The sequence below is a fragment of the Anas platyrhynchos genome, chromosome 4 (genome assembly GCF_047663525.1).
Source record: "Anas platyrhynchos isolate ZD024472 breed Pekin duck chromosome 4, IASCAAS_PekinDuck_T2T, whole genome shotgun sequence".
NCBI classification, from domain to species: Eukaryota; Metazoa; Chordata; class Aves; order Anseriformes; family Anatidae; genus Anas; species Anas platyrhynchos.
Window position 1 is genome coordinate 61,486,262 of NC_092590.1, and position 26,483 is coordinate 61,512,744.

Consider the following 26,483-nt stretch of genomic DNA (forward strand, 5'->3'; position numbering starts at 1 on the left):
CCAGTGCTGTCAACACCACGACTCAGGCTGTGATAGCAAAGCAGAAAGTTGCTGCTTCAGTGATTATTACTCAGACGGTGATGTGCCCGACCATCTCTCTCTCCGCATCTCTCCTCAGCCCTGTTCCTGCTGTATCTAATAAATGTGTTTCTTTATAAATAGTAATTTAGGACAATTAGGAGCAATAGCATAGTTAAACCTTTAAAAGGTTATCTTGCAATGTCATTTTCCTGACTAATGTGTTCCTACTGCCATGTCATTTGTGAATAGACATGTGTTAGCCAGCTAGTGTGCTTCATCTGTGGTGACTTTGATTTATTTGCTCTGTAAATTGGGACTGAAGCAATAATGGAAAGTGACATTAATTGTTTAACAGAGTCCTCTTTGTCACATCCTTTGCTTTCTCTGGGGTGTTTGAATGTTGAAACTTGTACAAAACTAATTGAAATTGCTGTGATGAGGACCAGTGTCCACTCAACTTTCTGTTCTTGAATGTCAGCGCACTTGAATGTCTGTTTAAAGCACGAGAGCTAAGCAGCTAACAGCAAATATCAGGGTTTCTTCTGGCATGCTATTATTAAAGGAGGCATTCCCAGTTAGAAATAGCAACACTTGGAGCCTTGTTGTCAGCTCCATGTGCTGAAGTGCTGGGTAGCACAGGGTGGAGGGGCACCCTACCAGCTGGACTCGCTGGGGACGTTCCCATTGCTGAGGCAGGGGTCAGGCAGCCAGAATCCCCCAAATCACCTGGGGCAGTGATTTCAGGCCACAGCCTGAAGTCCATGCCATTCTGCCTTGTTACAATGCAAAGTGCTTCTTTGCCTAATACCCTCCTTTTATACTTTTCTAAAAGTGACACCGTTAATTTTCCTCTTTTCTTCTCAAAAAGTGACTGTGAAGAGCTGTATTTGGAGCATGATTTTATTCACAGAGTGGGTTCCCTCTGCTTGTTTCCATGCCCTCTACACCTGCAGTGGAGTAAAGCGTCTGAATTACCATGGCACTAGGCATATTTCTATATGGTACGGTGGAAGTTACTAGATGCATAGACTTCGATTCTTTTTCTCAGTGGCCAAGCACCTTTTGGCCTTATAAGTGAATGCTTCTCCTTAGCATTAGCTTTGCTTGAGTGTTTATTCATTTCTGGGAGACAGTGCTGTAAGCACCAGAGCAATTTGTGGCTTTCTAACAAGAAGACGGAGCTTGTCTGCAAGAACCTGTGAGGCTGATTTGTCAGAGGAGCCTGACAGGAGGAATTATCTGTGTGGTTTATGGTCATCTCTCTGTAGAGCCTGGTAAATGCAGCATTGCAGGAAAAAGTCATACTGAGGGGACACCCAGGTTCACTTGATTTTTTTTTCTCTTCTGAGACGTTACTGTCAATGTTTTGGTGTTGACTTTTCTAACACTATTTTTTATAGGAAGGTGAGCTTTTACTTGACTTATGTGTATATTCCTTGCTAATTCCCTCTCAAATGTGAGATTTGAACTTAGCTGAAATCTTGTCATAGTGTGAACCAGGAGAGCGATGAGCCAGTGTGAAGTGGGTGGAAAAACTCCCAGCTGATATCCCCGAGTTTGGATCAGATCCCTGGAACCAGGGAAAGGCTTTTCATTTATTTTAACAGCAGCAGGATCAGCCTAAAAATCCTAGATAATTGATCTGTCCAGATCAATTTCCACTCTTTCTGAAGAATAAATGTAATGATTTTTACACAATTCTGTTCCTCAGAACTCTTAGTACTCCAAAAATATGTACTTTAATTTACAGCAGGGACTATATTTCATTAAAAAATTGGAAGGTATTTAAATTTACTCAATTTGACAAAAGGAAGCCTTGTTTCTGAAAGAAGATATCCAATATAAATTAACATTAGAGCCGCATCTGATTAGGAATTAATCTACTTTTTATAATTGCAGCTGGAATTAGATAAATGCATACAATAGTTGCATTGAGCACTCAAACTATGTAACTCGAAAGGAGAACTTCAAAGGCAACCTGCTTAATACATTCATTTAAAAGAAACCCAAAGAATCTGCCATTTACAATATGAGTCCTGATTGCTTGTCTTATGCAAAAATGCTCAGGAACGAGAAGTTTTTCGCTTGTTTTTTGGAGCAAGTATTTCCTGACGTGTTGAAGGGAAACCCTTTCTCTCTTGCACCGGGCTACATGCGTGAGCAAGGTTTGCCAGGCTTCTCTGTTAATTCATTTTGGTCTTCTGATTAGCTGTCCTATTCTGTGATTCTTGTAATTTTGTCAGGTCAATTAACCGGTGTGCAGTGTTGAAGAGAGAAAGAAGGAGACAGCCTGGGCTGACACCATCGTTCGGTGTCAGCAGCTTCGGCGCGTCCTGTAATGCAATCCCGGCGTGATTATTTATCGGTGTTCACGCTGGGTAGGAAGAAGAATTGTGGAAGAAGAGTAAACCAGAGCAATGTACTGCAAATTCAAAGAGATTTCTCTTGAATGCAAAGACGGATAATTTTATTGCACTTAATTACATCTTCTGAGATGCTGTTGCAGGTTACTGTTTCAAGAGCTAGTTTAATGATGTTTTGACTGCTTGTTCACATACAGAGTCATTGTTTTGTTCCTTTTGTCTTCTCATCTGGTTCCAGTTTTTTGTGTTTGTTTTTTTTTGTCTCCTCACACAGAAAATAGATGAAGAGAATGAGGCGAACTTGCTAGCAGTTCTCACTGAGACACTGGACAGCATCCCCGTGGATGAGGATGGATTGCCTTCATTTGATGCACTGACAGATGGAGATGTGACCAATGAAAATGACGCTAGCCCTTCCCCAATGCCCGACGGCACCCCTCCAACTCAGGAGGCAGAAGAGCCGTCTCTAGTAAGAACCCTTCCTACTGTTTAACAGGAATTGGATGTGCCTCTGGCTACCCGCTGCATGGGTATGATGTAGTCACAGTAAGGTCTGGACTTTTCATTTAGACTGAAAAGGAAAATCAAGAACTGAAACTTAAGTGGGGAAAAAAAAACAAACAATTGTAGGATGACTAATAAGGGAATCCATTAAAAAGTGGATTGAAGAGATCGTTTTTGAGTTTCTTGTGCTAATGACTGACACTTTTGCTTATTATTCTGTTCAAATAAGTCAGTGTAATTGTTTTTAATTCATGTTACATTTCTTGGGGCTTTTTTCTACGTATGTTTAGACTTTACTTTGGGTGATCTGTAGAGAAATGCCCATTAAGTCTAGTGTGATGTGGGGCTAATTTTGTGCTTTTAATGTTGATCTGACCAGTAAGCACCAGCTTAGTGTTAATCAGGGCAAAACCGAATCCTGGGTGAGGATGTGGGTGAAACCTTATATGCTTTTTGCCCTGTAAAGATAGTTTGAGACGTGATTCTATTTCTGGTGAAAGCCCCTTATCCCTGACTTCCGCAGCAGCAGTCAGATACAAGCATCCATTATTCTGTTAAAGTTAACTTCTGTGTTTAGATCAGAGAGACCTGTTCTGTCAAACAGATTACTGAGAATTTTGCTTTGCCTTGGATTCAGCAATCCAAGGCCCCTGCCATTTCTGCTTGCCCTGCAGTATACTGCAGGAAAGGGAACAGAAATTCGCTGCCAAGCCTCACAAGAAAATGAAATCTGTTTGCTCTGGGGAATATTGAGCCCTTCTTTCTGTTTTAATGTACTTTGCTTGCTGAAGTTGATATAGCTAATTTTAAGTAACTATGCAAAAATGTAGATAAGTCATTTTAATCCATAAAGATGCATAACTTTACTCTTTTCCTTCCTCCTCCCCTTCCCTGATGTGTTTGTAGCTTAAGAAGCTCTTGCTGGCTCCAGCCAACACTCAGCTAAATTACAATGAATGCAGTGGTCTCAGCACACAAAACCATGCAAACACAAATCACAGGATCAGAACAAGCCCTGTGGTTGTTAAGGTACAAACTTAATCTTTGTAATAAGAGGGAAAAAAAAAAAAAGAAAAACTGTAACAAGGTCTTTTATGCTTTCAGCAACCAAGTAAGCAATAGATCTGTATGTGTGGTATTAATCTGCCTACTATCCTGCAACCGTTTCAAAAACGTGCACAGATTATAGACTAGGTTCCGGAAAATCACCTGAGCTCCTTTATGCTCTGAATATTTCATTTGTGCTTTTTCTTTTGGCAGAGTTCAGCTGCAGTCCCACCGTCTGTTACTCTTGCCTACTTTATTGACACGCAGAATAGCAGGGGGTACGATAAAATTTGCTGATGGGCTGGTGTTGTTTATGAGTGACTCCAGGATGCGGGACTGCCATTTTACCAGCTGTCTGAGCTAAGAAAAATTGCACTGGATTCTTGGCAAAAGATGTATATCAGCCATTAATTGGGCAGAATGGCAGCTCTGACATAATTCTGTGTTAGCAGGCAGTATTAAACAATGTTTGTCTTGCCATTCACTGTAACTGAAAACGGAGCGTTTAGGGGTACTTAAGAGAGTTGTGAATACTGGGCTCAAGCTATCAGTAGCAAATTAAGGTTTAAACCAACTTATTTTTTTGTTCACAGTAAAGGCGCTGTAGGGTCTTGTTAGTTACATGTTGCTGAGTAGGAACATTGAAATGTTGGAGAAATGAAATAAAAAGCTGTATAAATGTCATTTAGGAATTTTAAATGTAATTTTCTTTTCTTGTTCTGCAAACAATTATTCACAGCTCATAGATCTAGTACACTTAGACTGAACACTTCATTGAAAATCTCATCTCTTCAGAAAACCTATATCCATTCTGATAAGGTTCAGTTCACTAATTTTTGCTTCTTTTTTTTTTTTATTATGCCCTGTTTTTAAGACTGAGAATTCATGGAGCAATAAAGCAAAGAGCATTTGTCAACAGCAAAAGCCACAAAGACGTCCCTGCTCTGAACTTCTCAAATATCTGACTACAAATGATGACCCTCCTCAGACCAAACCAGCAGAGAACAGGAACAGCAGCAAAGAGAAATGCACCTCCAAAAGGAAGCCCCATCTGCAGTCTCAGACAAATCACCTGCAAGGTAGGTGTTGGAGCTCAGAACTTAGCTTTGGTATTGGAGGGAAGCTTACATGCAGTGCTTGTGAATATCCTCCATACGCTTTCTGTTCTTTGGATTAGTTTTGTAAATCCAGCATCTCTTCTGTTTAGACAGTTTTAAAACAGCATAATGAAGTTAAAATTGGTTAGATACATTTATTTTTTAAACAATTGTAATCCTGCCTCTATCGCCTCCAACCCCAGAAAAGGAACCTCAGAAAAAAAAAAAAGTTATCAAATACTATGTATTAATATACCGAGCTAGCTGGAGATATTTATTCACAGAGTCCTATACTACTAAGAAATCATTATACCCCTAAACAAGCTGGGCAGGTCAGTTCATTAGTGAGCTTCTTTCTTTTTGCCAGCGTAAAACTGAAGGCATTGTTAACCTGCCACATCGTCCTTAAGAGACAATAAATAGTACTCTCACTGCTACAGAATAAGCAATAAATGTGTCATTCCTGTTAAAGCTGGAATGCTGGTTTGTAATTTTATTTTGTAAATAGTTGGAAGTTTAGCTGCCATCCTGATCTTTCCCTCTCTCTTTTTAGATTCTTTATGGCCCAAACTAAACACTTGTGTTGACTTTTAGTACCCTCTGATGCATAAAGAACTGGGATATATTACAAGTAGCTTCTATGGCAGAGATGCAAGAACTTAAAGACCCCTCTACTGCTTTCTCTCCCCTCCTTCCCTGCCTGTTTTCCCAAGATAAAGGAAAGCTGTAAAAGCTTATGAGCCCAAAGGGAGCTTATTTAAAGTTACTCTTACTTTAAAATACATCTGTGGATACACTGGCCATCTAGAAGGCCAGATACCTACCTCAGCCACATCGGTGCAAATCCTGGATGACTCCCCTGAAATCAGTGTAAGTTATCCAGCTGCAACAGAGATCAGGATATGACCCAATATGTGTTGTTCAGGGATTTTTAAAGTGGTAATTGTAAACTGCATATGTTTTGTTGTTTGTTTTTTTTTTTTTCTTCCCTTCTTTTCCTCTCACTCCCTCCCCTTGCTTTTTCAGCCTCCATCAAATCTATTCTTTCACTCTTCATCAGGAGGTATAAGCAAATTTAATAAAATAATTTTCCCTTCCCATAATTAAATACCCTTCGTGCTGCTGTATGTTCTGACATCCAAAGTATATTTTTCCCCATTATGGTTTCAAATTTTCTGAACAATATTTCTTGTAAGAAAGAAGTCCAACTGCCCTTAGAGCTTCTTGGATGCCAACTGCCACTCCTTCTGGCTAGTTTCAGCAGACTGCTTCAGAAGAAAATCCAGACTGAACTGTACATCTCAAACCTGGGTCTCATACTGTGATGTTACAGGAACCAGGCACAGACCTGCCAGAGGTTACACAGGGCTTTATTAACATTGCTGGGTGCAATAGAGCATGTCATGTATAAGGTATCCTATACACACATGTATGGTATATGTAGATGTATGTGCACTTGTACATAAATACCAATTATAAAATCTTCCTGTTCAGATCAGAGCTGAATTTTTCCCTAGGTTGGGCAATTGTGCAGATTTCATGCAAAGAGACAAGGCAAAGTGAGCCCACAACAGTGTGGAGGGAGAAGTTAGGAAAGTTCTGACAGGACATGTAGCCAACTTGCCAGTGTTTAACAGATGACTCTGACTTTAGTGGTACTGCAGATGAAATTACAGGCAGAGAGAAATAACTCTCTTTAATTCCTGCAGTTTAATTTACAGGCTTCTGAAATGTTTTTTCATCAGATTTGTCTGATACACCAATATATGACTTCAATATCAATGGATCTGCATATAATACAAATACAAGAATATAATGCTTTCAGCTTGGACAGTCAATTCATGCAGAATTGACCTTGCAAATTTAACTGGTATTCACAGACATGCAATCATTTTTTCATGCATTTAATCAAAAGTACAAAAAAATTGGCTCTATTTAAAAAAATAATCAGGGTCTGATATTTTTTTTCAAAGTTGGTGAAAGCTCACAAAAGACAAGTCAAACAATATTTTCCTTTAGGGTTACTGTTGCAAACATATTGCAAACCCACAGGAATGTCCACAAACCCATTCATGCTAAAGATCATTTGTAGTTTTGCATTGAAATTTGCCCATGAGGAAATTTAGTTCTTTGGAACCTGTATGTTTTCAATTTACAGGGACAAGCAACTTCGTATAAACACTTTTTAATACAAATAAAATATCACCATAGAACTTGAAACTAATAAACAGGCACCATGGAAAACAATATTGTCTTGGCTAAATATTTATCAGTGGCTGTAAGTGCAGATGAATCCTTTGCAGGAGCAGGGTTTGGTCAAGCCCTTACTTAGCAATAAGAAAAATTAAGGGTGTTTTGGTATATGAATTTCTCAGTGGGAAGGCTCAGTGATCTCTGCCTTATACGTTGGAGTGTGAGATAATGCCTTGATACCATGCCTCAGCGCTTCAGATTTTATATGTATATGTATTCTGATTTGCCTCTCTATATGAGAGCTAGAGATACTTTTTAAAGGCTTAAATAGCTCTTAAACATTCATTTCTTAGAAAGCCTAATCTGGGTAAGTATATGTAGATTTTATCCTCTAAAACACAGTGGGAACATTTGTACAAACTTTCTTCCTGAGCCTTACAGCAAGATCTATGCTTTTTAAGCCAGTTTTACCTCTAGGTAGCCACTGGCAACAGTCACAAACATTAGTATCATAGGTATATATAACATGCACACTAAGATATGTCACCTTACGTTCAGTCTTATAGAATCCTTTTTTATGCATGAGTCAGTGGCAGTGCTGGATCAGACAAATAACCCATTTTGGTGCATTTCCTCACTTTGGCAGTGACTTCTGAGGAAGGTGAACCTAAGGTGAACACCTGAGTTTCCATTTCTAACTTTCATATGGGGAGGAGGAGAAACAATATGCAGCTCTTGAGAATTGAGTTAATTTTTAAAAAATGTAATATTACTCCAGGAATGCTCTAGAGCTTATAAAAGTAATCAATTTGCATATAAAATCCTTTAATGTTGATGGGAGCTCCAAGCCTGGAATGAATACGAAATACGCAGTAGTGACACTCTGGACAAAAGATCTGCAGTGCAGGAGTGTTCAAGGGGAACATTTTGTCTTAAGTAATTAATTTGCAGAAGAGATCCCCTGCTGTTTTTCTTGGTACAATGCTCTCTGTGTTTAAGCATCAATCTAACTTCTAAAAAGTAAAATTTGCAAGTAATATTATTTTCAAATTTTAAACATTTTTCTGGCAATTAAAAGAATCTTAGTTGTATTAAAATATCCTGGTTCTTGGCCTGCTTTGAGGAAACACAAGCTTGCATGAATAAAAGCTACAAAGACTTGTATTTTTATGGCCAGAGCTTTGCTTTTGCGTATGTAGGGATTGTAGTGCTGAGAGCGTCAGCCCCATTTTTAACCATCTGTGGCTGTATCCATGGCTTGTCATAGTTTGCAGGGTAATTTGGACTATAGCAAGTTGGACTCTGGCCTCATAGAAACAACCTATTCTCAGTGCTATATATAAAATTGTACATTGTAGAAGTAAAATTAACTGAATATTCATAACATTCTGTTACTTTGTAGTTATTCTGCTGCTCTTGTTTCCAAATAAAAAGTGGACTGTAGTCTAAATTAAATTTAAGAGAAAATAACATTTTCATAGTGCATCCTGTAGATTTATTCATGATTTTTTACATGTACCACTCTCCTTCTGAAAGGTTCTTGGCATTTGGGCTGTGTACAGTAATTGATGTAAATCGTTGTTGAAATTTAGGTGCCCTTTTGGTACTGGTGATAAGGAATCAGGATGAGTCTCCTTACTTATCTGAGATACACAGAAATGGCTATTGAACTGTCAGAGCTCAGCCCAAACTGACTAATAGGGGATTTCAGCACCAAAATAAAAAATATCTTTTTTAGTATATGTTATAGAATGCTTAAATATTCCATAATCATTTTATTCTTTCCCTTTAGCCAAACCAACAAGTTTATCACTTCCGTTGACGCCCGAGTCACCAAAGTAAGTACTAAAAAGTGCAAACATTTATAAAAGGGAGGGGGTGTTAATACATTTTGGCTACAGCAACTCCATTTCAGCTTGTTTTTATAAATGTGCCCTGTCTTCCAGTGATCCCAAGGGTTCCCCATTTGAGAACAAGACTATTGAACAAACCTTAAGTGTGGAACTCTCTGGAACTGCAGGTGAGAAATGGGGAGGGTTAGCTTTTCCTTTAAGCATGGTTTGTGTGTGTGTTTGTTCTTTTTAATATACAACACGTATACTGAGATCTTATAGAGGTCTCCAGCAGATTAATTTCAATGCAGTTTAGCATTGGCTTTTTATCCAGTTACCTGAGAAGGAATGTATTTGAAAATATGGCTCTAAACCCACAGAAGAGAGCATAATTTCTGGAAAAATATGAATGAAACCATTTATCTGTTGTACTTCCCCATTTCCCCATAGATTTGTGTACTGCCGAGCACCATCTTTCAAAGACAAACCCCACAGCAGAGTGTAATAGATGTTACAGATGGAAAAGTTATGTCATCCAGTCTGTCTCCAGGCCGGTCTAGGGCTGTACATGACTGCATGTTTCAGTGCTTTGTCAATTCTAGATTAATATGTCACAAATAACAGCTTTCTTCTTTACCACTGAAAAACTATTCCATAGCTTAAAGGTAATTTAAAAAAAAAAAATGATACTCATTTTATGTTCTTACTTTCTCTTTATATGTCCCATTAGCACACCCTACACCACCTCTCTTCTGTCCTTCTCTTCCTTTCATATCCTTCGTGTTTGTGCCTTTCGAAGGTGTGTAGACTTCTTATCATGTGCAGCTTCAGTTGATGCCTCACCTGTTACACTCATTTAATTCATCTGCTCGTACCACAGAAGTCAATTCCCTCAGACCTCAGATATGTTTTATTGCTTTCCTCTGACCTGTTTTGCCTCTGTTTTCTGAAGTGTCCAGAACTGAGCACAAGAGCACATGTTGAGCTCCACCAGAGCTACTGCCAAGATTGTTTTCTTTCTTAGTTTTGTAGTACTGAAAAGGCATGCATTTCTCACAGGAGCATGCCTAGGGGTAACAGTGGATTGCAAATTATGTGATCTCTGACATTTTGGGGGGCATTGCAAGATAGATCTTCAGGTACTGAACATCAGCTTGAGGACCCCTCAGTTAGTGGCAGCTAACACAAGAGCAGGCCCAAGCTCTAGGTTTGTATATGTACTTTGGGCTGTTGTTTTCACCCACCTACAACCATTGTGTCACCTTTTTCAGAAACTTCCTCATTAGTTCAGCATTAAAATATGCACATTTTCCTCTGACATATCCTGTAAATCTGCAGTCTTAACTCATTGTTCCCATGAGACTCATTGTTCCCATGAAAAAACAAAACATCCTCTCAATGTACCTTCCTTTTGCAAAATTGATACAAAAATGGCAAAATTCACTGTATGCAGCAGGATAATCCCATTCAATGCCAACAGGCCTGAAGAAGAGAAGCCTCCTTTATCATTACTGGAGAGCAAATCTGCACGAGGATGCCTGTTTCTAAGCACGGTGGTGAGTCAGTGCTTAGTGCTACCAAGTGGAAGGGGCAGATGAGGTAACGACAGCAGAGGGTTCATGCAGTAGCACAAGTCACTGAAGGGAGCAGTGCTTTCTTCCAGCCAGAAAGGCAGCAGCCGGCACACCTGACTGGGCAGAAATTGAGAGCCAATCTGACCCCTTGACAGTCCTCTCGTACTGGTTTAATAACGGCAACAAGAATGGTCCTGGCGTTATTCATTCCACTCTGTCTGCTGCGCACAGAGGAGGCAATGAAACAACTTTGTGGCTGTTTTAGATAATATAACCAGGAGAACTAGCACATTAAAAAATGCATCAGAAGCTGTGAAATAGCACAACTGGATAAGTATGTGAACAGGAACATTGTACTATGAAAATATGAAATTATTCCTTCTGGAAATAGACACAATCTAGCTAGAAAATTAACTGATGATAGTCAAGGAGAACAAGAGCTGGTGGAACACATGTGGGCAGGGACCTTGGGTAGTGTTCACAAGCAGTGTAGAGCATAGTGGCTGTTGGACTTCGTGTTGCACTGCCTCTGTTCTTCACAATATCTGGTGAAGAGGTTTCAGGAGATTGCATTTCATCACCTGACAGCTGTATTAATCTCTGCCTTTGCATATACATAGATTTTATTTTTATATTCATATATGTATATAAATGTATAAAAAGATGAGTGGTTATGCATGTCTTACTCTCTAAGTCATTTATTTGTATTGCAGTAGTGTCTTGTGTCGTGAGTCTACTTGTGCTGGAAGCAGACAGGTACATAACAGAAACAAGCTCTAGTACTGAAGAGCTTACAGTGTATGTGAGTAAATCATGGCACAGTTGGGACCCACTTCAGTAAAAACAACAACAACCAAAAAAACAAACAAACAACAACAACAAATCAGTAGCAGTAGTGATTAATAATACCTTGGAGTTCTTTAGTGAGACCCTGGCAACTCCAAATTATATCCAGATAACCACATTGCTCATTGTCCTTATACAGGGCAGCTTGCACTGTACAAGCACTATTTATTATAATTTAAATAAGAGTTGCCTTGATCTCACTGCCGAATTGAAAAGACCATTAGTAGTGCTGCTCGCACTATCGAAGCACGAAGTATTTTAATATAAATAGCAACTCCCTTGATCTCTCTGCTGAAAACAACATTGGTTCCCTCACTGATGAATTAACTATAGAGTAGAAAAATAAATAAATAAAAACACTTCCTACACGAGCCATCAATCTTCGTCACACATACATTTTGGATTCACATATCGAAAGTCAAACTGAAGCTGTTCTCTTGCCAGAGCTATATCTTGCTTTAGAATGGATTTGTTAGTACTCGTGAATGTAACTTTGTCCTCCCTAAAACTGTCAAAACATGCATTTGTCAAATTACAGGGAACAAATATTTCCTAGTGCTTTCAAAGGAAACCATGTGTAAGAATGTAAGAATTCTCTGAATGCACTTTAAATGGTCTATGATAGAGGAATAAGTCCATTGCTATCTAAAATCACAACCCCTTCAGCTGGTTTCTGGTGCTATTCTGTGGAAAATGGATCAGAACATCATGACATGGAGATTATGATAATGTAGTGGGTAAAATTTCTGCGTACAGTGAGCCTTACTGTGAGTCAGAGGCTCAGGAGAGGTTCTTCTGCCTTTTTTTTTTCCACAGCTAGCTGCATTGCAAACACTTTGCTAAGAGACTGGAACCTCTGCAATGTCTTCCCAGAACATGGGACATTTTTGTCCACTGAACTTCTAAATGTCAGAAGTTAGATGGCATGCCTTCTAAGCGTTTGAAGTTCAGCCCTCTCAGTTCTTTCAATGCCTTTTTAAACTTTCACACCTGAACACTCAAAGCCATCATATAAATGCATGAGGTGAGTTTACATGCTTAAGGCTTTAATGCCATACAAGCAGCAATCGATAACTGGAAGCCTATTTCCACCGTCTCACTAAGCAACAGGTGACTTAGTGAGAAGTCTCTCATTTGCACACAGATTCTTGTAATTTACCTGAACATAAAACTCTGGTCTGTCTTGGGTGCAAATTTTTTTCTCTCCAAAAAGATGGTGGAAAAGCCTATACAAACACAATCAGCTTGAATAGTGATTTGGAATGCATGAGCATCTTTATGGATACTTAAACCCTGTTATTTGCCCACCTCTAGATCTGTTACCTCGTAGTTGTCAGAACAAATACTTAAGATCTATCATATAAGAACTTGTTTGACCTCAGAGTGATTTCTGATGAAATGAGAGATGCAGAGAGTTGTCTGGGGAAATAAAATCTAGTAAATTATTAGATATTTTCAAGGGTCTGTATTTATTCTCTGCAGCACTGACAACAAGATTAAACTGAATACTCAACAAGCATGTAGTTTTTTATTATATGATGGCTATTTAATTTTATTATATTTTCCTAGCTTCTGCAATCTTGTGCCACACAAAAGCTCCTCTGATTTTTTTTACTCTATTGAGCTGTTACCTTGTGTTCAATGTTTTAAGTGGCCTTAAAGAGTGTTTCCCTTGACAATCCATTTTCAAACTTTGAAGGTATAAAAGAAATTATGTTCAATGCCTCTCAAAAGCCCAGTGCACGTGTAGAAAGGTTGAATGGCTGCGTTCCCCAGAAGACACTAATTCGCATTCCTCCCACCAAAGCACAACAAGCATCATCAAATGTTTAAATGCTAACAGTTACAGTAGAGTTGTGGAAAGGTTGGTGTCTGTCTAAAACAGCATTGCAAATGAGTCCTAAAAAGTCAAGATGTCACATTTTATGCAAATGCTCTCCCCTAATTTCTGATTATCAGCCTAGCTGAACTAAATGAGTTAGGTGTTTTTCTTTCAGCGCGGTTTTGGTATGCATTGCAAGTATTTGCACTCCCCCCGAGACTTTCTTGAAAGAAGTCACTCGGCCAAGGTGGCAGAGTTGGCTCACGTGCAAACACCTTTTGTTGCACAGACATGGAGAGGACGGTGCTGGTTTGGCAGCAGTGTTCACAAATTGATAGACGCGATTTTCAAGAGCAAAATCACTGAGCGGGTTCATGGTATATAGACAGAGCAAGGCAAAGTGCAAACGTACCATTTACCGAAGCCATTCAATTAAAGAAAAGTCCCTACAAAGAAAATGGTTTTATAGCATGTCATGAAAAAATACTTGCCTTTTACTTTAAAAAGAAAAAAGACTGTTTAAGGGGGATGATTGTAGAGTATGTACCACTTCTAACAGATTTGCTGTGCAGAAGTACATAAGTGTGAGTGATGTAGAGGTACTTGTTTATTATAGAGCACATTTCAATGCAGTAATCATAAATATTGCTAAGGTTGTGCTCTGTTGAAATATGACCTACATACTCTTGATTGTTTGTGTTACGTGATTTGTCTGACACCCATTACATTCTGGGTAATGGCAGCCATTTGTTGCTGTGCACAGCAGGCTCTTTTGACAAAAGAAAATAGGCAGCAATAAAAAAGCTATAGTCTGAATTACATTCTGCACAGTGCTGCACTGCTGAGAGTTTGTGCAAGTGTGTTAACAATGCTCTGAACTGCCTCTTGTCAGCCTTCAGCCTGTAATGGCCATCTGTCCTTCCATAAATCTGTCAAAACCTGCTAAGTTCAAGAGAGAGCACAGAATATACCTTGTACTGTCAATACTAAAATGCACACTTTCGTGGAGAAATCGGCGTGTATGAAATAATCCAAAGGTTATAGGATATTGTAGCACTTGATTTAGGATCACGGCCTGAAGTGAAGATTACCAGTGATTAGTGTACAGATGAGCAAAAGTGACACTGATGAGCAAATTGTGCCACCACGTCATTTGCTCAAAGTTCACGTTTTGGACACTGATCACGGGACACGCTGAAGGTAGGCTCTGTAGCGCTGACTTAAACAAGGGCTAATTCAAAACTTCACTTCCCCCTCCGTCCCCCTGTGGAAGTTCGTTCAAAAGTTAAATGAACATTTTCCAGCTTCTAGCTGTTCATACTTGCTTGAGCACTTCCTGCTTCTGCTGAAAACCAGGAAAAGAGCCAAAATGCCACGAGGAAGTCCTTTCTTAGGATGTCCCCAGCACAGTTTTGCCAGCAAAAGAAGTGCCAGTAAATTTGGCTCACTCTGTACTTTTGGAAGGTTTTGTTGTTTTTTTCCCCCCTCTAAAGACTGTTGGACTCTCATTGGGCTTCTGGAAATCGTTGTGCTCTGTGTATAGCTTGCTTTCTGCCAGGGCTAGCTTGAAAGAAGTGGGAATGGAAACAATATTTTATTTTGGATATTGGATTATCTCTGGAGTTTCTTGTACCAAAATTTTTAAGTGTGCAGATGTTCACTGTGGAGTGGTAGAATTTTATAAGAAAACAACGAAGAGGGGCCGGAATTAATATTTTCCTATTTCATTCTTTCTTTAAAACTGCATCTGAAAATTCAGTCAGTAACCCCAGGATTTCTCATGGGCTGTATAATTGCATAACTAAAAGTGCCAGTTCTAAGTTTTTATTTAGAAAACAATCCTTGCTTACTCAAATCTTTGTTGAATATGACCCTGCATATTTAATCCAGGAATGATTTTTGAAGAGTTTTGAAGAGGACTGTTCTCATTTTGCCAAAAATTAATTTGGTAGTAAAAAATATTTGTTAATAAGGTAGATAAGGTGTGAAACCTATACTCCCGACTCAAGTGAATTTTTGGGAAGGAAATGAAAACTGAGGAATCAAATTAGAGGAAATAGTTGATGACTTTGCATAAAACTGTTTCAGTTTCAAACTCGCATTTGGAGTAACTAGAGTTACAGCATCTTTGTTTCAGTTTCTCTGACTTTGGTGGCATTAGTCTTCACATGGCCACGGGTGGCTCATAAACCATTTTTCCAAGTGTTCAGACAAAATCAGTCTTCTTTCTCACATCAAGTATTCATGTCTTAGTACTCCTATCTTCTTTTTTTCTGGAACAAATTCATTGCAGCTAATGCAATGGGACTCCCAGTCTCCATTTATGATCCGTAGGGAGCACTATGCATTGATGGACGCTTTTCTTCTTTACAGCAAAACACTATAAAACATGTTCCATTTGCATTGATCTGCTGAGCTCCATTGTATGGTTAAAAATACGAAACAAAACTCTGTAGCCATGTTTGAAATACACATTTCCTGGAAGTGTCTGCACTCTCTTTTCATTCTTGCTCAGAAAGTAATGGAAAGCTCATTGCCTGGCTTAGAAAAAGAAATCTTGGACAGCACCGTCCCCTGGAGTGTTTAAGGATGAACTGGATAATCTAGGACAACTCCCTAATCTCAGTTCCTAACTCAGGAAAATACATATGTATTCATTTAATTTTAAGCATATATAATTCTAAATTACATTAGGACAGACATAATGAAAGAATTGCAATTCTGTCAATCAGACAGAAGCAAGTTTTTAAAATGTAGCACAAAAGGTACCTTTCTGAAGAGTAATAACAATTTCCTGAACAGTGACTGGAGTTAGCTGTTACTTTACACGGGTGTCCTGGGTTATCCTTTACAAAGTCTAAAGAATTTTTATGATTTCTACAGGAAATGTTGAGACATATTCTACGCTTAGAAAAATAATTGGAAGATGTTGCTTTGGTTCCCAGGTTTTACTAGAGTGGGCTGTTGACCTTCCTGGAATTTCATTTCACCATAGTGAAGTAATGTACTGTAGTTATGTGAAAAATCATGGTAGTTAGCAACGTTGTTAGTCTTGAAATACTTAAATCTGTTTCACTTCTACTCCCTACTTCGTGACTTTCACTAATATTTAGTTGTAAGTGCAATGGTTCATTACAGTTGTAGTAGCCCTATTGTTCACTTCGGTTTCAGTTGCAGAACCACATTTCATGCAAAATGTATTAGTTATGCTTACAAGAATGTATTATACATACATTAGCAATGGTTTACTAAGTTAATGAACTGTGGAGACAAAGAGTCATTGCAGTCAAGTTGTAGACTTGCCGTACTTCCTTGCATTCAAGTTCTGTGTACCACAGAGGTTGCTTTGGTAGCGCTCATTTATTTTTTTTGGACTTCCTTTATTCAGGTTTTTATCTGCTAATTTCTGTAGGTTTTTGACAGTGCCAGTCTTTTGACTTTTCATTTTTATATCAAAATCTTTTTGATTTTTATCAAAAAAGTCTTTTGATTTTTATCTCTTGATCTTTTCTGACAGAATCTACAGAGAAAGAGGCGGGTATCATGGAGGAAGGGGAGGGGCAGAAATAATGTTGAAGATTAATGGCAATGCATTAGTATTGTTGCTATTGTTGTCACAGAACTTTGGTGTCTCAAACCCTATATACTCTCGCTCCCAGTAGTAGTTGTATTATATTAAGTTGACGTGGAACAGGTCTTGCTTTTTAACGTATTGTAATATGTGTGCCTTGTTAATGAGCTTTGTGTGCTTAGATATATTCTATTCCTTCTTTTTTTCTTTTTTTCCCTTAGGCCTAACTCCACCTACAACCCCTCCTCATAAAGCCAACCAGGATAATCCTTTTAGGACTTCACCTAAGCCGAAGTCATCATGCAAGACTGTTGTACCACCTTCAAAAAAGCCCCGCTATAGTGAGTCTTCCGGTTCTCAAGGAAACAACCCGATCAAGAAGGGTCCAGAACAGTCTGAGCTGTATGCACAGCTTAGCAAGACTACAGTACCGTCCAGTGGACATGAGGAGAGAAAGACAAAACGGCCCAGTTTGCGGCTGTTTGGTGACCATGACTACTGTCAATCTGTGAATTCAAAATCGGAAATACACATTAAAATATCCCAGGAACTTCAGGACTCCAGACAACTAGAATTTAAGGATTCTTCACCTGGGTGGCAGTGTCAGATTTGTTCTTCTTTAGAACAAGACCAGTATTTCAAGAAAGAGACTTTACAGACAAGTCAGCAGGGATCCCTCAGTAATAACAGAAAACAGCTCCAAGACCAGGAAATTCGGGCTGAACTGAATAAGCATTTTGGTCACCCCAGCCAAGCTGTTTTTGATGAAGAAGCAGATAAGACCAGTGAACTAAGGGACAGTGATTACAGTAATGAACAATTTTCCAAACTACCTATGTTTATAAATTCAGGACTAGCAATGGATGGTCTCTTTGATGACAGTGAAGATGAAAGTGATAAACTATGCTACCCTTGGGATGGGACACAAGCCTATTCATTATTTGATGTATCGCCTTCTTGCTCTTCTTTTAACTCTCCATGCAGAGATTCAGTGTCTCCACCCAAATCCTTATTTTCTCAAAGATCCCAAAGGACACGCTCTAGATCAAGGTCCTTTCCTCAACGCAGGTCTTGTTCCCGTTCTCCATATTCCCGATCGAGATCAAGGTCGCCCTGTAGTAGATCCTCTTCAAGGTACAGTGCAGCAAATTCATATATCATCATTGTAGGTAGTAAGAAGGAAAAACAGCAAAAACAGAGTGACTCGAAGGAAAGAAATTAAAAAAGAAAGAAATAATCCAGTGCAACTCTTTTTATTGCCCCTGAACTGATTAACTCTGAAGGTTACAGGATTGCTACAGAAACACTTGTTGCCATTATCCTTTGAATTTGCTAAATTTACCCTTTCTGAGTGGAGCCAGTCAGGTCAGAGGCAGAGCAATTGGTGAGAGATGTACACAACTAACCTTTCCCATTATCTGCAAGCTGCCCGGTGGCAATCTAGCTGCAGTCCCTATCAGATGAAGTTGACAGTGGCTGACTCTGCTCTGTGTTAGCCTCAATAAGGAACATTACAGAAGGGGACAAAATCACTTGAGGCCCCTTAGTTGACTAGGAGATCACAAACTGCCACTGGAAATTTTCACTGGTAGCACAGAAGAAATTGTAAGTTCAGGTAAGAGGTAGCTGAGGAGAAAATGGTGTAAATAGATTCAAAGTGAATGACAGAGGTAAATGTTTTTTCTTCCTGCAGATCTTGTCACTGTTATGAGTCCAGCCACTGCAGACACCGAGCATACAGAAGTTCTCCCTTACGTGCAAGATCGCGATCCAGATCACCGTACAGTCGCAGACCCAGGTAGTGCATTTTGTGCACATTTGGTTTGCTTTTCAGAGTTGTCAAGAGATAATGAAGCATTCCAGAAATTGTATTACTAAATTTACATTAACAAATGCAGGTGCTTGATTTAATGACTAAGTTATGTTTCCTAGATATGACAGCTATGAGGAATATCAGCATGAAAGGCTGAAGAGGGAAGAATACCGCAAAGAGTATGAAAAACGGGAATCTGAAAGGGCCAAACAAAGAGAGAGACAGAGGCAAAAAGCAATTGTAAGCATTGTGAAGATAACTTTCATTTTGAAATAGGTTTCTGTTTCTTTTTGTAGATTTCTAAAGCTAGAACTGAGACTTTATTTTCTTTTTTCTTTATAATGAAACAAAATACAAAAATGTGCATATGTGTATTTCTTAGCATTTTGAACTTTAGGCAAATATGTATTTTCATAACAGTTTGTGTTTTGCTTATACACTACTAATTTTTTCAGGTTTTGTAAATTGCAACTCTCCAAGTTACTCATCGGGAAAAAAAAATATTTTCTAGAAAAAGGTTTCATCCCAGACAACAAAGAATTAAATATGACCCAGCCTATTCCTTATACTGATCTATCAGTGAACCTACAGCTTATACTATATGTCACTTACCAGAGTGCCAGTAGTCAATGTCTAGTTTCTATATTTCTGTTTCTTTGTGTTCTTTGTGGAAGCAATATAAAGAGTCAGTCAGCTTACATACTGATCGCTCAACATTTGTAGTAGCTGTAATTGTCTATACAGAGGGTATAAATAACAGAATTTGAAACTGAGGTCCAAAGGCACAATTTAATTTTTCTTTTCTTCCTATGACACAGTTATTTCTAAATTATTTTTACCAAAATAAATAGTCTGAATACGTGACACCATTTTAAAATGTCACTTAATACTGGCCCTTTCATAATGAATATATGTTATTTAATTATTTTGTTCATCAATGTTCTATGCAAAATGACTGAAAATACCTGAGGCAAAGGAAATACCCATGGGAGCATCAGCAACTCCCATGGCTGTTGTAGCAGTACGACAGAAGAATGGCTACTAAATGGACAGGTGGCTTTTGCCCCTTTTTAGTTCCCTATTGGCAACTGCATGATGGGTTTGATAAATTGGGAGCTGCTGTAAGTCTGAATTCCCTTTGTTAAGCCCTTTTGGTGGGCTCCCTTTACTGCTGCTCTGGCCATCCTCTTACTCCTCCATGAACTGGTGCAGACTGGGATACTTCATCTTTGTTCCCACATTTCTTCTTAGTATTCTGTCCAAAGCTCACCAAAATGAATAGTCTCTTTCCAGCGCCTTTAGTGGACTTTGTAGTAAAAAGGTGATATGTCACACCCTCTGCAGCATTTCTCCAAATACACCAACAGACCTGGGAGTGCACAGAGGTTGACAGAGACTTGTGTAGCCTATGGCAACAAGAAGTTCAGGGAGGGAATAGGCACCTTTAGTTTGTGAGTTTTGTCTCTGCTACCGTTGTTCTTAGTGCGCTTGATCAAATGATTTCACTTTTCTCTGCATCAGGTCTCCTATCCACAAAATGTGTTCGATACCTGTATTTTGTAAAGCATGAAATACAGTGCCATAACACGTTCTGATCTAAAACTCAGGGAAGGCAATGGAAGGATTTTGCATAGCTTCAGAAAGGGCTATATTTAAGTCAATTGTTGCTGTTAGTTTTAAAATATCTAGTTTCCATCTGCTTAGAGATGAACACTAACTCCCAGCAATAGTAACTTACACTGGCTGTTCTCTCTTAAATCTAAGACAAATTAGATATTCAAGTAGACCTCTGTCATGCATGTATCTCACTACTTTTCAATTACTATATCTTACTGGCATAAATAAACCTGAATCCTGCTGAAAAGTAGAAAATTTGATTTAGTTTAAAACAGCAAATTTTTGGCTATTAGCTAATCAAGAAAAAGGTAGGAAATAAAAGAAACTTCAAAAGCTATAGTTAGGCTGCACCATAACTTCCTCTGTGTTAAGAATTTTAGGCTCTTCTAAACCAAGGATGAATTTATTTCCTCTTCTAAAGTGATCATTGTCATGTTAATTAACTTCATTAATGAAATTGTGTATTAATAAACATAAATAAATTAGAACTGAAATGGTCTAGTGGGGTGGCAAATCATATATTTATAAAATATCAATAAATAGAACAGAAAAAAACTTGAAATCCAGTCACCTGTGTAAGAGCTGCATGAGATGTAGATGAAGTTGTACTAACTCCTTTCTCCAAAGTCTATCAGCACTTTTACTTTAAAAATCTGTATTGAGTCATGCCAGTTTATTCCCTGTGCAAATCAATGTGGGTTAGGAGACAGCAGAGAAAGGGAAGACTTGATCCCATGAAATCAGTGATAAAATGTGTACTAATTTAACAAAGGTGCTATTTTTGTCCAGCATTCTCTGTCATCTTTCTTACTCCTTTTGGTTATGGGTCTCCTCTGTGCCACTCTTTTCTTTCTTGAGGTGTTCATCTCATTTACTGTTCAGCTGCAAGAATCCCTTTTCTCTTTCCTTGAACTCTTTCTACAGTTTGATAAGTTCAGATTTCCATAAATACTGCATTGGAGATTTTTTTCCTTTCTTTCTAGTTCATCCTTATGCTGCAAGAACAAGACCACATACCTCCAAACAGTGTTAACAGAGCACCCCAAGGTTTGGTCAGTACTAATGCCTCAGGTGTTATTACAAAATGAAGGTGGCTTTTCTTCGTGAGAAGCATCATGCTAAGATCTCAGGAATTAGTTGTAGAAAAGATGCACAAAGTGAAGGGAACAGAAATCATGACTGAACTAGAAGCCATCAGGTCTTATTGGTTCAATATCTAGAATTAGTCTCAATGTGACAACAAGAGTGTGAAACTGAGGAAAAAGAAATGAGAAAAAAAATTCACATATTTTAATCTGTCAAAACCATATGTGTAGCAGTGCCCTCTGATTGTGCAAGCAGCTTGTATTTTGGCAGATGCGAAGGCATGTTGGCAGACTGCTGGAGAGGCTTGTTTTAGAAGCGTGTGTTCATGCTACCAGGCAAAGGCGTGTTTAAATGGCTGCCCGTTCAGTCGTGCACACAACACATTTGCTGCAGTCGCTTCAGATCAGCTGAAAGCCTGGGCTAGCGTTTCCCTGTATGGATTCCTGAAGTCATATCTGGACTTGCAGCTATATGACTTCAAGAGGTTCTGTGGTACTTTTCTTTCTTTTCTTCTCTATCTTCCCTTCCCCTGTGATTGGAGATTCAGTGTCTTTTCTTTGGACTAGGGTCTTAACTTTGGGCAGTCGCACCTGAAAAATGTCATTTCTTCAATATGTCACAAGTCATTTCTGAGTTAGAAAGTCAGAATATTTTTGTCATTCATTTATTTATATTTTTGGTCGTGGTGCTAATGAAACAGATTTTAGCATAATTTAGTTTGATGTTGGCATCACTTGTTTCACTGGGTCCCCATTTCATTTTGGAATGGGTACTCACTGAAGAGAAGGCCGGTTTGCCACCAAGACTCAGTAACCAGGTCATAGCAGAGACACATTTATTCATCATGAAACTCCAGAAACAACTGTGGGACAGGACAGGCTACTCAGGGCTTTGTAGAAATTGGGATCCAACCCGTAGCCAAGGCAGATCACAGTGATTTGCCAAGAAGACTGAGGACTGCTTTTTTTCTTCCTATACACCCCAGGAAATTTCCGAGGTATGCAGGCTTTTGCTGCAGCAGCTCATTAGACCATGCAGCAAATATTTTCCAAGGCATGGCTTCAGAAATACAGTTAGCACATTTCAATTCTGGAGTCTGACAAGCAGGCAACAATGCTTGAGTGGAGTTAGTGGGTTAGTAGCAATTTCGAGAGAGGTTACAGTGAGTGCTGTAACTCACCAAAGCACTGCAACAGCTCAGTGGTGTAAGGTCTGCGAGCACTGGGAGCAGAGCTCAGCGAGCCTGAAAGCATGGCAGAGCTGCAAGGCTGGTGGAGCACACCCAGAGTGCTCCTCGGGCACTGAAGCACTTTGGTTAAAAGAGTTTTTGGCTCCCCACTGAAGTGGTGCATCAGGGCTGGAAGGTTAGATTGACGCACAGCCTGGGGTGTTGAACCTGCGCTGCTCTGCCACTATGGCCGTGCTCCTGACTTAGTGTCCCATCCTCCCTATAGCTTCATTTACTGCGGGAACTGGCTGCTGCCAGGAGGCATAACAAAATCCGCTTTTATACCTGTGTAGGAAATTCCTATTAGCACTACTGTTTTTCATTTCTAAGTGCTGACAGCCTACATGAGGCAAGTATCAAGAGTCCCTGTCCCAGAGAGCCTACAGATGCAAGAAGATAAATGCTCTGTGAGGCCACTGCAGTGGAAAGAAACACATGGTTTCAAAGAAAATAAATTGCTCTACAACAGGAAAGCAGGAGAAAGGTGGTTTCCTAAATGAGTGCTTGGGTTCTCTGAAGTCTAAAACCAGACTCAGCCTCTAATGGAGTCAGTTCCCACTAATGAAGGAGCCAATGCACATTGGTAATTTAGTTTGGATCTTTTTGTCGTTGCTCATCTTGATGGCTCTGATCAGAGGCATTCTACCTTTGCTGTATGAGTTGCTGAAAATGTATCAAATGAATTATCTAAATCTTGGGTTTTACTGATTTATCACTATTTTTTGATCAGTCACCATGGAGAGTGGCTGAACTTTTTCAGTCCCCAGCCACACAGCAATATTTGAGAATATCATGCACTGTTCTTTCTTCCTTTTCCAATTTTTTGTGAGTCCTCCTTCTGCCATTCGTACTTGTACACAGGTCATACATAGTACTCAATTCTTCTTTAGTACAGAATCTAAAGCAATTTTTTCTTAGCATGTCTAAATCTAAAGTTTTACTGGCTCTTCCATTCATAGCATTTCTTTTTTAAACTCTGCCCAGCCACTCCCATTGCACTTTGAAAATGTTTTTTGGCCTCCAGCTCTAAGGATGAACATCTTCATTGCTTTGTACTGAAAGAGGAGACAAGGCACTGGGCATGGAAGGCAACACGGGCAGGGGGCTTACACCCAGCCAGGCACTCATGCTGGAGGAAGCAGCAGAGCCTTTGACAAGCCTGTGGCAGACCTCAGCTTCAAAATAACCCCTGATTTTTTTCTCTCAGCTTCACACAGAGCATTATCTGGCTCTTGGGAAACTAGGTATGCACCAGAAATGTGCAGACAAAAGGTGGCAGGGAGAATGAGGATGGCAGCACAGTGTGGTGTCACCTCTGGAGTGGTTGCCTGCACTTCCCACAGAGCCGGCTTAGCAGCACCCCAGGGTGCAGCGAGGAGAGGCATGCAAAGGAAACAAATGTTGGGTGAAGAAGCCTGGTATAAATAACACGTGAATACTAATAACGTCTATTGGTCTGGGCTTTTGTGAAAGTAAAGATGAAGCATGAGAAAGGGAAAATAAAATAGAATTTTGGAGGAACCTTTTGCAAGACAAAAAGATCCTTAGCATCAGAGAATGTTTTGGGGGATTTGTATCCTTAAAACTACTATACCCTGGTATTTTCTCCAGTTTAGGCATGCTAACGCTTTAGTATTTTCATTTGAGACTTGAAACACTGCTCTTCAGTCTGAGACTGTCTGCCACATCTGACTATTCAAGTGTTCTTACTGCCAGGAAGAAAGAGCAAAATTAAGAAGGAGCTTTAGATAGAGCAGAAGAAGACAGACATTGGGCTTGGGAGAGCTGGCCAGGCTCTTCTTTTTTCCTTTGTTTACCTGGCAAAGCAGGTACTGCAGGAACTACATATGCTTAAAGCTTATGTCGCAAAGGAAATCATCTGCATTTTTGGGAGGGAAATACGAATGCTATCATGTGGAGTTTCCTGCGGGTTCCCTCTGCCCACATTAAATTGAAAACAAAAGCTTTTCTCTGCAGTCCTCTAGGTTCCCAAGTCATATATCATCTCCTCTAACAAGTGCAGTAAAAAGCATACTTAATATGCACATACAGACGTATACGTGTAACTTACGATAGAATAAAGGTCTTTAACATTTAGAGGTATGTTGTAATCTTGTTAGGCTTCTATAGCTCTTATTATTAATGAGAATAAAAGTCAGGTGTCTCTGTGAATACAAATACATTTTTTTTTCATAATTGCTTTAAATAAACTGAAATTAACCAAGACAAAGACAGTGCTGTACAGAGCCTGTGTTCTCTAATATCTTATACCATCATCGCTCTCTGCTTAAAAAAATACTTGAACGAACATCTCCTCATGTGTGCACACTGGAGGACATATGGTGCATTTCAGCTTTAAATTTGAATTTCCTTAATTTTGCAGGTTTAACTTATTCCCTTAATGATAGTTTAACAGGCTTTTTTTTTTAATTGTTCACTTTTGTTTTATTACAGTTGTCTTAAAGGGATATTAGATATATAAAAGTTATTAGAGGGATAAAAGAAGGAAAAATTGCACAGGCATGCACAGTCTTATGGAAGAGCGTGCAATAGTTATTTCCATCACACTGTAATATAACAATCTCCATGTCAGTGAGTGAAACATTATGTTTTTTCAGTTGAGATGTATTATCTCAGCTAAAGTATATTAGACAGTCTGCTATGTTATGTTCTGCTCCATCTGGTCAGTCATTTAGGTTCAATAGCAAGTATCAATGGAATTGTTTCTTATCAAGTGTTTCAATGCGGTTAAATCCTTGATTTGGTAAAACAGTCTGAAAAAGTAATTACTGTGCATATGCAGATTTTCCTGGTTTTGAAGTTTATGGCACCCAACCATACTGAAACTAAGCAGAATTAGAATGGGGAAAATGGAAGAAATGCAGATTTCTGTTGCTTGCTGTCTGCATTCCCTCGTTCATTCTCCTATCAGGAGAGTCAGGGCTCTGGACTGGGACAGGGTACAGACAGAGCTAAAAAGCAGCAGCTGTCTGTAAAGTACCCCTCCTTCATAAATTTATGGCCACCTGTGAGCACGCTTGCCCTTCTTTTAGCCGTGCTAGCTTTTCCAGGCTGTAGTGCTATGGCAAAGAGCAAGAGCAGCTTTTAGACCATGAACTTTAGAGGGCATAGCATTTTAAAAGAAGTGTCTGTCCCAGCAGGGTGATTGAGGAGTATTAAGCCTGTCACCTTGGTTCCTTGTATATTCAATAAAAGCAGTAGTTTCAAGTACCTAAATCTTATACTTCCCTGATCACATTGGTTAAGGAGAGCATATACGTACTTTGGTAGAGCAGTCAGGGTCTCCACTGGGCTGACCAGGGAGCTATAACGGACCTAGGTGGTTGCTGTGGTCACTTTTTGTGCTATACTTCAGTGGGTAGGGCTTTTGTCCAAGAAGTGAATGCATTTGATTCTTGGATCTGTTTGCTAGGGCTTTGATCTCTTATCTTTCATTTCACAGGAGCTTAGATGGACTGGATTCAGGCCCCTAAGATTTGTGGGGCCAAGAAAAGAGTAAGCAAAAATAGTTGACTTGGTATGCTAGGGAGGAGTTTCTCTTGGGAAGAAGGTATATTAGTTTCATCTTCCAGCTGCAGGAATTTATTTATTTTGCATTAAACAGGTTCTGGGAGCAGAGTGCTGTCCTGGGAACAGGGAGCCAAGGTTTCATATGCCCATAACAACAGTTCTGATGGTCCCTTTATCTCAAATACGTGCTTGAACAAGTAAAGAAGAGGCATCAGGACTATATGTGTTTCCATGTGTATTTTGGTCTGACCTGAGTCTTGCAGTCTTAGGTGTGACTATTGACTGTCTCCCAAGAATGACTGGTACCTTATGCCTCTGTGGGGACTCTTGGAAAACAT

General features: G+C 39.3%; 1 protein-coding gene across 4 annotated transcripts in view; it reads left to right on the top strand.

Moving 5' to 3' along the window:
* Positions 1–26,483, top strand: part of PPARGC1A (PPARG coactivator 1 alpha) — a 351,332-nt gene that overhangs the window by 317,206 nt on the left and 7,643 nt on the right. For 3 of the 4 annotated variants that reach the window (XM_027457312.3, XM_027457313.3, XM_005031663.6), the window contains exons 3-10: positions 2,659–2,853; positions 3,795–3,917; positions 4,810–5,014; positions 9,018–9,063; positions 9,172–9,245; positions 17,092–18,004; positions 18,564–18,668; positions 18,803–18,923. In XM_027457312.3, the coding sequence (XP_027313113.1) occupies positions 2,659–2,853; positions 3,795–3,917; positions 4,810–5,014; positions 9,018–9,063; positions 9,172–9,245; positions 17,092–18,004; positions 18,564–18,668; positions 18,803–18,923 (1,782 nt within the window). Of the gene's footprint in view, positions 1–2,658; positions 2,915–3,794; positions 3,918–4,809; positions 5,015–9,017; positions 9,064–9,171; positions 9,246–17,091; positions 18,005–18,563; positions 18,669–18,802; positions 18,924–26,483 lie in introns of those variants that run through there. The other variant, XM_013091589.5, reaches the window with a different exon arrangement.